General features: G+C 40.6%; 1 protein-coding gene across 1 annotated transcript; it reads left to right on the top strand.

The window, feature by feature from the left end:
• Positions 1-219: 219 nt before the first annotated feature.
• LOC308678537 (vomeronasal type-2 receptor 26-like) lies at positions 220-6,358 on the top strand (the record flags this gene model as incomplete). Its single annotated transcript, XM_081345767.1, has 6 exons — positions 220-419; positions 985-1,276; positions 1,691-2,551; positions 4,818-4,913; positions 5,196-5,322; positions 5,460-6,358. The coding sequence occupies 6 exons, from the start codon at positions 220-222 to the stop codon at positions 6,356-6,358; spliced, it is 2,475 nt and encodes an 824-aa protein (XP_081201893.1).
• Positions 6,359-14,498: the final 8,140 nt, after the last annotated feature.

Below are 14,498 nucleotides of genomic sequence, written 5' to 3'. Positions count from 1 at the left end.
ACCCTCTATTCTCCTTTGCCAGAGTATCTGTTCAAATCCTGATGGTGTTCAAGATACAATTTTGCACTCATGTGGATCTTCAAATAGAAAATGATAGTTTTTCTCATTACATGCATTATCAGATATAAGCCTTGGGTCAATCTTTAGATAAAGTATTGGATTGTATGTACTTCCTGATCGATAGGTTGGAAGGGAAAACATTTTCACAATAAGAAAAGCATGGAAATATTTTTTCTGGTATTTTTGGTGCACAAAGTAGTTACTCTGAGATGCCCTGCGAGTGATGCTTTCCTTGTTCCACATGAATGGTATCAGCCTGGTGACTTCATCATTGGTGGGATGGCATCTCACATGGGTTACCACCGTTTTGAAATTAAATTTAATGAAAACCCTGCTATAAAACCTTATGAAATACCAATGTAAGAATTTCTTTCTCTCTAATCTTACTCAGACTTTCAAAAATCTTTTATATGACTAAAAGTTCTTTGTTCATAAATTCAAGATTTTTGATGTAATTTATGCCTTATATTTTTTGAGTTGTATCTCGTTGTGAGAGAAGAATTAACCTTTAGATTTTTCCAAAGTCCTTGACGTGAAATGTACAAAATTTAAAATGTCTATTTGAACAATTACTGTTAAAGATTTTTTTAAAAAAAAAGATTTGGCATCATCTCTCTTAACAAAACATACATACAGTAAATCAGTGATACCTCCTGAATCTATTCATACAGTATACCATATTTTGAAAATGTGATAGAAAATATAATACTTTGAAAAAGGCCACTACTTGTATTTGTTGTAGTATAGATTAGTTGGAAGTCATGGAAATGCTGTGTAAAATAAATTTGAACTCTGAACAAATTATTAAGCATTTTAGGAAAGCTATTGTCCTTCCACTACCATAAGATGTTTCTTACTTACATAGAAATGATGCCACCTTAAAAGTCTTGTAAAAATTCAATGGGGGATTTAAATTTTTTGTAGCATAATCACCAAATTTCATCAACACATCCTTGCCTTGGCCTTTGCTGTGAAGGAGATCAATGAGGACTCCCAGTTCTTACCTAATGCCACTCTTGGGTTCCACATCTATGACAGTTACCTCAATGCAAGGATGACCTATCGCACCACTCTGGACCTCCTTTTTAAATCCCATGAATTTGTTCCTAACTATAAATGTGATAGCCAGAAGAATCTTGTGGCTATTATTGGGGGATTGGATTTTGTCACATCATCTCATATTGCTGAAATTACAAGATTCTTCAAGATTCCACAAGTAAGTGGTGAAAGGGTTAAACAGAAAAATTCTATATTCTGTTCTTAATGTTGTTATGAAATAATTAAGGAACATTAAGATTAGCTTAGATTTGGAAAAAGATGTTCTGCCTGCTTAAGGTCTATTAGTTAGCACAATTTTGAAATTACAATGCCAAATACAGAAGTGAATATCTGTAGACTTTCCCTACGTGAGGAAAAACTTGAACATAGTATTCTTTGCTTCTATCAAAAGAATTGATCAATTATATGTGTTTGAAGTAATTCCAAGAAATTCCTTTCCATATTTATGCTTAGACGAATTTCACAAAAACTATTCCTTCCTTTGATATATTTTATATGAAAACTAAATCAGGAAAATTACCGGTACATTTGATTTAACAACTCAAGAGAATACTACTCCACTTTCTTGCAGCTGACATACGGCTCATTAGCCCAAGAGGAATTTGAGAACAGTAAGCTCTCTTCACTTTATTTCATGGTCCCAAAAGAGGACCATCAGTACATTGGGATTATCCAACTGCTTCACCATTTCAAGTGGACCTGGATTGGGATTTTTGCTGTTCGTAACAACAATGAAGAAAATTTCTTACAGAAAATGCAGCCCTTACTTGCAAAGAATGGAATCTGCTCAGCATTCATACAAAGGCTTTCACGAGTACACCCGGAAGACTTCGCAGAACTTTATCAAACAATCTCAATTATTTCATGGAATTGGATAAATAGCAAAGCCAATGCATTTCTTGTCTATGGAGGACCATTGGCAATTATGTGGCTAAGAATTGTCACATTTATGGTAGATCCTGAAAGGAAGGAAATTTCATTATTGAGAAAGGTGTGGATCATGACTGCACAAACTGATTTTGTATTATCAGGATTCCAAATCACTTGGGATCTTCAGATGTTTCATGGGGCTATTTCATTCACCCCTCATTCAACAGCAGTTGTAGGTTTCAAGGAATTTCTTCAGGCCGCAAATCCTCTTTCAGTCTACAGAGATGAGTTTCTTCAGGAAGTTTGGGAACAATTATTTGATTGTTCATTTCAAAAACCAGAATTACATGAAACACAGAGTAGGCTGTGCACTGGCGACATGAAGCTAGAGGATCTTCCTGGACCTGCCTTTGAAATGGAAATGACTGGCCAAAGCTATAGTATCTACAATGCTGTTCATGCTGTGGCTCATGCTTTGCAAGCTCTATACACATTACATTTCAGTAGAAAAAAAACTATAACATCTAAAAATCCTGATCTTCCACATCTCCAGTCTTGGCAGGTATTCCCTTTGCATTGGACACTTCTTATATTATAATAAGCAGTTTGAGGTAGAATGATACTTTGAACCCATTGTGTAAAGTCTTAATATTTTCTGCATTTGGAATCAAGCTTGAGAAAATTACTTAGAAATAAGTTGGAATTTCCTGATGGTGAGAACAAATAACAATAAATTAGAGGAATAGCTTGCCTTCAGAAGTTTTGGATGCTCCAACAGAGACCGAGTGCCCAAACCACAACCCAAAACACACTTATTTATTGCAAAGTGCCAGGGCCGCATCAGCATTGTGGTGCCCTCAGGGGGAGCAGGGAGGCACCTCTGAGTGCCGCCTCTGGCATGCAAAAACTGGGGGCGCAAAAATGGCTAGAGAATATCACGCAGGCACTCGTCCCGCCCCATCTGCAGCATGTGTGTGTGCGCTCACGGCCCCGTGCATGCATGCACACATGTAAAATGCTTCCCCCTCCCTTTTCTTCCAGTCCACCAATCGACAATGGTTGGTGACCACTGCTCCACCACCTCTACTCAAGCTTGCAAGTCGGCCGCTTCATCTCCTTTGTGCTGGGCGGGGCTCCTGCTCCGGGTGGTGGCGGTGGTCTGATGGACCTGCTGCTGGCAGCAGTATCACACGTGCCAAGAGAGAGGGCTCTGAGTGCCGCCGCCTCTGGCACGGGTGCCATAGGTTCACCACCACTGGTATAGGGTCTCTTTCTTGAACAAGGTGTTGGATTAGAAGACCTTCAGGTCTCCTCTGACTCTGACATCCTGTTCTGTCTAAAATACATACAGAAAAAGTAGTTTCTCTTATTATTCTGGTCATTGAGAAGCTACTGTATATATTATGGTTTATATGTCAGCAGACATTATTGACTAAATCATCATACATTGCACAAGATGAGATAGTTAAAGTGATAATTTAGATTACTTGTCATTGCCTTCTCCAAAAACAATCAATTCCCCCCAAAATTTGTGTGACTAATCGACTTTTCATGGGTAAAAAGCTGAGCTTTCTATATAATAATAATAATAATAATAATAATAATAATAATAATAATAATAATAATAATAATAATAATAATAATAATAATAATAATAATAATAATAATAATAAAGTTGGAAGGGACCTTGGAGGTCATCTAGTCAGACCCCCTGCTCAGGCAGGAAACCCTATACCATTTCAGGCAAATGGCTGTCCAGTCTCTTCATAAAAACCTCCAGTGTTGGAGCATTCACCACCTCTGGAGGCAGGTTGTTCCACTGGTTAATTGTTCTAACTGTCAGGAAGTTTCTCCTTAGTTCTAGGTTGCTTCTCTCCTTGACTAGTTTCCATCCGTTGCTTCTTGTCCTGCTTTCAGGTGCTTTGGAGAATAGCTTGACTCCCTCTTCTTTGTGGTAGCTCCTGAGATATTGGAACACTGCTATCATGTCACCCCTCACCCTTCTCTTCATTAAACTACACATACCCAATTCCAGCAACCGTTCCCTATACGTTTTAGCCTCCAGCCCCCTAATCATCTTTGCTGCTCTTCTCTGTACCCTTTCTAGAGTCTCAACATCTTTTTTACATCGCGGTGACCAAAACTGGATGCAGTATTCCAGGTGTGGCCTTACCAAAGCAAATCTCTATCAGAGTATTAAAGGAATGAAATAAAAATGGTCCTTTTTAGATGTGGCATGCATAGTATGAAACATGAAAAATGTCTGCAATAATCTCTTTCTTGCATCTCTCTGTGGAGGAATGCTTGGATTTCAGATTCTAAAAACTGGCTAAAGGACATTAGTCAGACCTCAGACTGTCAAATAACTTTATATCAATGAGGAAAGATTAGATATGTTTTATCTTGAATTAGTTGTTTAAGTAGTGAACCTAAAACATAATTAAAGGAAGTTACAAAAATCCAGACTCTTTTTTACGTTCTGCTTCAGTTCATTCTTTCCTTTCCTTATAATAATATTAAATTATGTATATGTATGTACGTGTACATTATCATGCAATATTGATTATTCAAATTCTTAGCACACATATTTAATAATAGTTATAGCAATTAGAAGAATGACTGAATGAAACTTTGATATGCTTTTATCCTCTCTATTATATAGCTCTCAACAACCTCTTTCATTTTCTTTCAAGTAGCTTCATCCATTTCTTCAAGGCATTTCTTTTAACAACTCAGCTGGGGAGAGAGTGTTCCTGAATGAGAAAGGGGAAGCAGCAGGTGGATTCGACATCACCAATTTGATCACTTTTACAAACAAATCCTTTCAGAGAGTTAAAATTGGAAAGATGGATCTACAAGCTTCAAAAGGGAAAGAATTATCCATAGATGAAGATATGATTGCCTGGAGTCCAGCTTTTAACCAGGTATTGAATTAATGAATCCACCATGCCTTAATCCTTTAGGATCCCATATTGAACATAGTCTCTTTAGAAATCTAATTTCTGAGTTTTTTTTTTAAATAAACAATGGCATATTCTATCAAATGTTGTTGATGATCAAGGATTCCTCAAATTGACAAATTGATTTTACAATGTAAAAGCCATGGTTGCATATTTGGTGTGCATTTTCATTTGAAATCAGAAAAATCAGAAACTGATTTAAAAACCCCTTTTCAAAATATTTTTGATGTTCCTGTTTATTATAAGGTTCTTCCATTATCTCGATGCAATGACCCTTGTTTCCCTGGGGACTGGAAGAAAGGGATTGAAGGGGATCAGTTCTGCTGCTATGACTGTGTTCCATGCCCAGAAGGGAAGATTTCAAATCAAAATGGTATGGTAGGAATTCTACCAATTTTCATTAGACTTAAGCAAACTTTAAAATACAAATTTAGGATGTATACAATTAATAAAATGAGTTTCACTGATTTGAAATGCCTAGATAACAAATTTCTTTGATGTTCTTCCCAGATATGGATGATTGTTTTGAATGTCCAGAAGATCATTATCCAAATAAAGAAAAGAATGGATGTGTCCTGAAACGGACGGTGTTTTTAACAATTGAAGAAACCTTAGGAATTGGTTTAGCCTCAGCAGCTCTTGGTTTCTTCTTCTTGACATCTTGGGTACTTGGAACTTTTATTAAGCACAGGGAGACTCCCATTGTTAAAGCCAACAATCGGTCCCTCACCTACACTCTGCTTGTCTCTCTTCTGCTCTGTTTTCTCTCCTCTTTGTTCTTCCTCAGCCAGCCTGGCAAAGTGACCTGCCTTCTCCGGCAATCAACTTTTGGAATCACATTCTCAGTGGCCATTTCTAGTGTGCTGGCCAAAACCATCATTGTAGTTGTTGCTTTCATGGCCACTAAACCGGGATCTCAGATGAGAAGATGGGTAGGGAAAAGACTGTCTTTTTCTACTGTCCTTTCCTGCTCCTTTTTCCAAGTATGTATTTGTATTCTTTGGTTGTCAACATTTCCCCCATTCCCTGAGTTGGACATGCACTCACAGCTCCAAGAAATTATTTTACAATGCAATGAGGGGTCAGCTTTCTTATTTTTTTGTGTCTTGGGCTACATGGGTGTCTTGGCCATTGCCAGCTTTATTGTGGCTTTTCTTGCCCGCAAATTACCTGACAGCTTCAATGAAGCCAAGTTCATCACCTTCAGCATGTTGGCCTTCTGCAGTGTGTGGATCTCCTTCTTTCCAGCCTATCTGAGTACAAAAGGAAAAGCCATGGTAGCTGTGGAGATCTTCTCCATCTTGTCTTCCAGTGCTGCTTTACTGGGATGCATATTCTTGCCAAAATTCTATGTCATTGTTTTTCGGCCTGAACTAAACCAAAGGGAGAATCTCACTAAGAGAAATTAGTAAGCCATGTGACCTTTTCTCACCAGGAAAAATTGCTAACAAACAAGAATAGGAAGTCCTAGTGACCATAATTAAAGATTGCTTTTAGTAGAATTTCAGCGAAAGAACCTGATATTTGGGCCTTTTTCATTCAGTTTATGTACAGAGATCTCTTGTGGGAAGTGTGAAAGAGTAAAGACAGAAATTCATACCATAAAATTATGATCTAAATCTTAGAGTTGTATGTGATTTTATAGACAAAGAAGCTCAACACTCTTTCTAGGCCAAGTTATTCTCTACGTCCTCTGAGATTGCTATTATATCTGTATTTCCCATCACTACCTTTGTTTGTCCTCTCCTTTTTCATTTCTTTTAATTTTTGATTAAGGACATTGTGATGTCCTTAATCAAAAAAAGGAGAGCAATAAATAGATCCAGGAAATTATAGATCAATCAGGATGACATCAATATCTGGGAAGACCTTGGGAAAAGATAACTTGTAGCAGAATAACAGAATAACAGAGTTGGAAGGGAATTTGAAAGTCTTCTAGTTCATCCCCCTGCTTAAGCAATATGGGTTCATCAAAAACAGGTCATGCCAAACAAATCTTATTTCATTCTTCAACAAAGTGACTAAATCAATGGATCAGTGAAATATACTTAGATATTGTGACTTGGGTTACATGGATATGTTAGCTCTTGCCAGCTTTATGGTGGCTTTTCTTGCCCATAAATTACCTGACAGCTTTGATGAAGCCAAGTTCATCACCTTCACAATGTTGGTCATTTGCAGTGTTTGGATATCCTTCTTTCCAGCCTCTCTGAGCACAAAAGGAAAAGCCATGGTAGCTGTGGTCTTCTCCATCTTTTCCTTCAGTGCTGCATTACTGGCATGCATATTTTGCCAAAATCTACATCATTGTTTGCTGGGTTGACCTCAAGCACAGGAACCAACCCAGAAAGAGAAATTAGAATAACATGTGGTCTTTCTGGCCCAGAAAAATTAGTGACAAAAATAATAAAGCACTACATAAATATAGTAAGAACTATTTATTTTCATTTTATTAATGTGTATTGAGCATACTATTATATGATAGCAGGTGTGAATATTTTAGGGCTCTTGAAATGTAGCATATATTGAGTTTGTGAATCTTGTACATTTAACTGCATTTTGAAAAAGGTGTTCATGCTGGGTCACTCTATCAATAAATCTATTTCAAGAGCAACCTATTATTGTTTATTTATAATATAGGAAATATAGTGAAATGAAATGTATTCTTCCTTCTGTCTCATCCTTCATTCAAAGTGTATGCGGACCAAAGACCATAACAAAGAGTGATTTGAATGGGTTTACAATAAGAAGTGTGGCATTTTTCAAGAAAATCACCTAAAATTCAGCACAAATCCTAGAAAAAATGTACAGCCCTCTCTGATATAGGGAGAGACTACAAACATGAAAAATCCCAAAGGAAATTTTGAATGTTCACTTGATGTTGATAATAGATGTATGTACTGTAGGTAGAAAAGTAGATAGATAGATAGATAGATAGATAGATAGATAGATAGATAGATAGATAGATAGATAGATAGATACAGTATATACTTGAGTATAAGCCGAATTTTTCAGCCCACTTTTTGGGCTGAAAAATTCCACTTCGGCTTATACTCCAGTCAACAAAAAAACTTACCGAGGACTTGTGCGCGGCCGAGGCTTTGGTGCTTCCGGGATCGCGCGCACCTCTCCCAAGCCACCGCCGTCCGAGACCTGCCGAAGTTTGGGGAGGTTTGGGGAGGTGCGCGCGCACCTCCCCATACCTCCCCAAACGGCAGGTCTCCGTTCCTCCACGCCCTGCCTGCCTGCTTCTTTCCGCAGCGGAAAGAAGCAGGCAGGCAGGGCGCGGAGGAACGGAGACCTGCCGACGTTTGGGGAGGTTTGGGCGCCTCCCCAAACCTCGGCAGGTCTCCGTTCCTCCTGCCGACGTTTGGGGAGGTTTGGGCGCCTCCCCAAACCTCCCCAGGTCTCCGTTCCTCTGCACAGACCTGCCGACGTTTGGGGAGGTTTGGGCGCCTCCCCAAACCTCCCCAAACGTCGGCAGGTCTCCGTTCCTCCTGCCGACGTTTGGGGAGGTTTGGGCACCTCCCCAAACCTCCCCAGGTCTCCGTTCCTCCGCGCAGACCTGCCAACGTTTGGGGAGGTTTGGGCGCCTCCCCAAACCTCCCCAGGTCTCCGTTCCTCCTGCCGACGTTTGGGGAGGTTTGGGCGCCTCCCCAAACCTCCCCAGGTCTCCGTTCCTCCGCGCAGACCTGCCTACGTTTGGGGAGGTTTGGGCGCCTCCCCAAACCTCCCCAAACGTCGGCAGGTCTCCGTTCCTCCTGCCGACGTTTGGGGAGGTTTGGGCGCCTCCCCAAACCTCCCCAGGTCTCCGTTCCTCCGCACAGACCTGCCGACGTTTGGGAAGGTTTGGGCGCCTCCCCAAACGTCGGCAGGTCTGCGCGACGTTTGGGGAGGTTTGGGGAGGCGCCCAAACCTCCCCAAACGGCGGCAGGTCTGTGCGGAGGAACGGAGACCTGGGGAGGTTTGGGGAGGCGCCCAAACCTCCCCAAACGTCGGCAGGTCTGCGCGGAGGAACGGAGACCTGGGGAGGTTTGGGGAGGTGCCCAAACCTCCCCAAATGTCGGCAGGAGGAACGGAGACCTGGGGAGGTTTGGGGAGGCGCCCAAATCTCCCCAAATGTCGGCAGGTCTGCGCGGAGGAACGGAGACCTGGGGAGGTTTGGGGAGGCGCCCAAACCTCCCCAAACGTCGGCAGGTCTGCGCGGAGGAACGGAGACCTGGGGAGGTTTGGGGAGGCGCCCAAACCTCCCCAAACGTCGGCAGGAGGAACGGAGACCTGGGGAGGTTTGGGGAGGCGCCCAAACCTCCCCAAACGTCGGCAGGTCTGCGCGGAGGAACGGAGACCTGGGGAGGTTTGGGGAGGCGCCCAAACCTCCCCAAACGTCGGCAGGTCTGCGCGGAGGAACGGAGACCTGCCGACGTTTGGGGAGGTTTGGGGAGGTGCGCATGCACCTCCCCAAACTTCGGCAGGTCTCCGGACGGCGGCAGCTTGGGAGAGGTGTGCGCGATCCTGGAAGCACCGAAGCCTCGGCCGCGCGCAAGTCCTCGGTAAGCTCCGGGCTGTCACTTGCTTCGCGTCTCCTGAGGGAAGGGGGGGCGACTGGAGCGGGCGTGTTTCCTCGCCTGCTGGGCACCGCGATTTGCCCGGGGAACGCGCGGGCCCCGAATGGCAGCGTGGAGCGAGGAAGCGGACAGCCAGGGCTTCCCCGAGAGCCGCGGACACACAGGGTATTCCTGTGTATTCAGGCTTGCAAAATGGCAGATCGAGCCTCTGCTGGCGGCAGAGGCTTGCAGAACGGCGGATCGGCTTATACTCAAGTCAACAACTTTTCCCAGTTTTTGGGGGTGAAATTGGGGGTCTCGGCTTATACTCGAGTCGGCTTATACTCAAGTATATACGGTAGATGAATAGACAGACAGACAGACAGACAAACAGACCCTATGGACAAGTCAAGTTGCCCAAATTATAGTGAATGTGCAACCCTAATTAAGATAGTAACTCGTTACTGTGGACTACTCTGCAAGTGATAGTTCCCCTGTTCTCATCATTGGTGGCAAGATGTCCCACATAGTTTACCAGTTTTATATGTAGTGCCACCCCCGAAGGGACTGCTAAAGTTTTGGCCCTCCTGGCCCCCTCTTTGGCTGGCTGCCAACCCAAGAGGTCTCTCACATTGGCATCTCTTCTTGAAAGAGCACTTAGCACGGTGATGTTCAGTGAGAGTTGGCTGCCAGGCACATGGGGCGGTGATGGTTGATCTCTTTCGATGGTAACTCATGTGGGATGATGATAGTTGACCTCAGACAGTAAGACTTACAGGAGATGATGGTAGTCAGGTCCTGGTAACAGCAGCTGACATGCAACAGTAGTAGTCAGTCCCTAGTAACAGCAACCTTCTAAGGATGTTGTTAGCCAGCCTCTGATAGTAGAAACTTGCCTATGACCATGGTAGCCAATCTCTGGTGACAGCAGCTTGCCTAAGACTATGTTAGTCAGTCTCTGGTAATAGCAACTTGCCTAGAGTGATGGTAGTCAGTTTCTGGTGATGGCAACTTGCCTAAGCCAATGGTAACCAGTCTCTGGTAACAGTGACTTGCCTAGAGTGATGGTAGTCAGTATCTGGTGACAGCAACTTGCCTAAAATGATGGTAATCAGTCCCTCTTTGGATCTCATAGGGGCCCTTCTTTATGCACTCCCCCCGTCTCTCTCTGCCATCACTATATGTAATCCCCCCTCCTTTCCTTATCCCCCTTTTGCCTCCTCCAGCTGATCCTATAAAAAGCCCTCCTCTACTTCCCACTAAAAGACATACCCTCAACCCGGTCAAACTCTTTTCTAGCTCTCCGTACACCCAGCTGGCTCCAACAAGGGAGAAGAAATAAAACTCCCCAACCTACCCTCTCTACGTCTGGCTTGCCCGCAATGAAGAAAAAAACAATAAAAACGTCAGCAAGCTACTCTCGCTCTCTATCCCCCCTCTTTGTCTGACCCCACCTTCTTACTCTATCTCTATATCTTCACTCAGCTGGCTCTGGATGGCAGGCTCCATTAAGCTACTCTCTCTCTCACTTCCTCAGCTGGCTCTGCTTGACATGCAGCCAAATGCCATCTTCCAGGCTCTTTCTCTCTCCTTGCTCCTCTGGCTCTGCTTGATGTGCAGCAAAACACTACCTTCCAGTCTCTTTCTCTCTCTTCTCCCGTCGGCTTCCTCCTCTCTTTTCTTCCCTCCTCAGAGCCATGCCCTTCCACTAGACACACAGCAGCTTCTGGATCTCTTCATTTCCCTGCCGGATCAGGAAGGCTCCCACAAAACCTCTCACCGCAGCTCCACTACATATAAATTGAAATTTAAGGAACATCCTTGAATAAAACCTTATGAAACATTATTGTATGGAATTTTATTTATTTATTTATTCATTCATTTCGCAGAATTTTTATGGCCTCCCACTCACTGTCAATGTCATGGTTCAGATAGATGGGCCCAGTAGAAAAAAGGACTTTGAGGCAATTGCTTTCCTCAAAGAGCATTTTTAATGGCTACATAGTATTGGCATGAAGAAAGGTGAAACCAAGACTGAAGTTCCCTTCTCCCAAAGTTACAAAGTTACAAAGATGAACTTCCCACCCCATTTCTTTTCTTTTCTTTTTTTTGTAAATATTTTATTAGAGTTTTTTAACATAACATAAATCATTATAAAACAGAATGTTGTCTGGGTAACGTTTATAAGACAGTCCTTAACAATTAATTTCTATAACCTATATTCCATATGTTAATTATTTGATTTCCTCTTTCCCCAACGTATCTTTCTTTGCAAATCATTTTAAGACACTTTTATTTGCTTAACAACAGTTCAATATATAGTTTTAATAATCCTGTATATCATTTTAGTTGTCTTATCATAAATCCTGTCACCATGTTTATTTCAGCTTATTTCTCCCCTTTTTAACACTTAACTATATTTACCTTGGTGGATTTCATTCTGTTTTTTCCATACCCTCTCATATTTTTATATTTCCCAATCAATAAGTAAAAAAAAGAAAAAGAAACAAAAGAAAGAAAGAAAGAAGAGCAGCTTATTTCTCCCTCCAAATTCTAAATGTTCTTACAAATAAGAATCAGTTCAACATTCAACTATATTTACATTAGTGGATTTAAGTACTAAACTTCAAAAAATAACATATGGAAATATGTATTTCTCCTAATTTAATATATATTTATTCCTCCAATTTCTCATTCTTTTTATTTTTAACCATAGCTAAGAATGTATTTAGTCTATTTAAACTTTGAACATTCCATTCAATAGTTCTAATCATCTAATCCTTTAAATCTCATTAAAAACACATTTTTTTTATTTTCTTACCATCACATTTAAGTAGCTAAAACTTTTGCTTTTGTTTAAATCAATTCAACTCAGAAGAATAGAAAAAAACAAAAAAACAAACAAAAAAAACACAATTATATTGATTTGAAGGAAGAAAAAGAAGAAAAATTTCCCTCTAAGAGTAGTATATTTCAAAACTTTCCCATTTCTTAGCCATATTCAAACAAATGTTTCTTTTTGAAGTATTCTTTCTGATATATTCCATCTTTTTCCTGATGTTTCATCATCATTTGTTTCCCTAAAGGGAATTTTTTCTCATTCTTTTCCTTATCTTCAAAGTTGTTTAGACATATTAAAATATTTCCCAATTGAATTAAATCATTTTTTTATTTTATATGATTCCATCTTCAAGTTTCTATCCTCAAAATTATATTTAATCTTCTCTGCTATATTTTCCTGAGAGAGTTCTTGAAGTGAAATTAAGTTGAGTATAAGTTGATTCATGCTCTCAAAGTTCTTCTGCATTTCTTTGTAATTTAAGGTCATTGTCCTTTGATATTTTTGCTGCTTATCATATACTTCCTTTTTTGAAATGAGCATTTTATAAGGTTCCTTCTTTGATTTTCTGTCTTCAGAATCTCTTTCAGTCATCTCTACTGTATTTTCCTGAGGAAATTCTTGGAGTGAAATTAAGTTGAAAATGAGTTGATTCATATGATATAGGTGATGACCTATAAAGCCCTAAATGGCATGGGTCTGGATTACCTTAGGGAGCACCTGCTACCAGCATCAGCTTCCCATCATCCTGTGCATGCCCACAGGGAGGGCCTCCTTAGGGTTCCACCAGTTAGAGATTGCCAGCAGGTGATTCCCAGGGGGAGGACGTTCTCTGTGAGTGCGCCCGCTCTTTGGAACAAACTGCTGATGGAGCTTCGGACTGCCCCCGACCTTCGCTTGTTTCACCGGGACTTAAAAACCTGGTTGTTTGAACTGTCTGGCCTGGACTGATGGATTTTAAATTTTAAATTATTTTAATTAAATCAAATCAAATTAAATTAAATTAATTTTAAAATTTTAATTTTTATTGTTATTATTAATTGTGGGCTTGTACTAATTTAATTTCATTTTATTCTCTTTTTTGTACTGTTTTAACTGCCCTGTGAACCGCCCTGAGTCCTTCAGGAATAGGGCGGTATATACATTCAATTCAATTAAATAATTAAATAATTAAATAATTAAATAAATAAATAAATAAATAAATAATAAATAAATAAATAAATAAATAAATAAATAAATAAATAAATAAATAAATAAATACTCTCAAAGTTATTCTGGATTTCTATGTAGTTTAAAGTCATTGTCCTTTGAAATTGTTGTTGGTCATCACATGTTTCCTTTTGTAAAATATTCATTGCTTCAGCTGTGTTATCTTTGTTTAAACAGGTGCATTTACTGAAAGCTTAAAAGTTCAAAGGGAAAAAAAGAAAAGCAAAAAAAAATCCTCATCCACCAGCAAGTGTCAGCATTTGCTCATTTTTCATGTCTTTCTAGTTGTTTTCTTTCTCTAAAGGGTAAATGTCGCCATCCAACTGAAAGGGAAGGAGCGAAGTCCCCCTCCCCCTTTCCTTCTTCGGAGATCTCTTATTTGGGGGATTTTCTCCTTCAGGAAATTAGGTAGGATAGAGAAAATCAGTATTCTTATGCAGATTCAAGCATGCTGTTTATTATTTCGCTTAGTTTAATCGCTTATGACTTCCGTTGCTTCAGCTACGACTGGACATGGTGTTAGCCAGCCTTTTCTTCTGTTGGTTTCTGGCAGGCTTCTCCTGGACTGTTTGGAGAGACCGCCATCTCTCATAAGTCCCTGGGATTTCCTTCCTTCATTCCACCCCTTCAGGGTGGATTCTGGCCCCTTAGGGTCCCAAACAAAAAGAAAATTCAGCCAGAGGATCCAACATTTTGAATTCTCCAACTGCTCCACTGAGAAACAGGAACCAGAAGTCCCCATTTCTATGTCATAAATCACATTCCCCAATGCACTAGTTTGGCAGGCTTTCTAGCAGAAACTTCTACCTGCCAAAACTCCGGTAGCAATGACCTTGGTTACCACAGAACAATTTTATGTTTTGTCTAGACAAAAAGAACACACGCACCCCTTTCCATTTCTGTAGCAACCAAAAAATGAGATGAAAATGATGTCAGCCAAATTCATTTGTAGTGTTG

This window comes from Vipera berus, assembly GCF_964194415.1.
Source record: "Vipera berus genome assembly, chromosome: Z".
Lineage (NCBI taxonomy): Eukaryota > Metazoa > Chordata > Lepidosauria > Squamata > Viperidae > Vipera > Vipera berus.
Note: the sequence above shows the minus strand (reverse complement) of the source record. Positions and strands in the feature narration are given on the sequence as shown.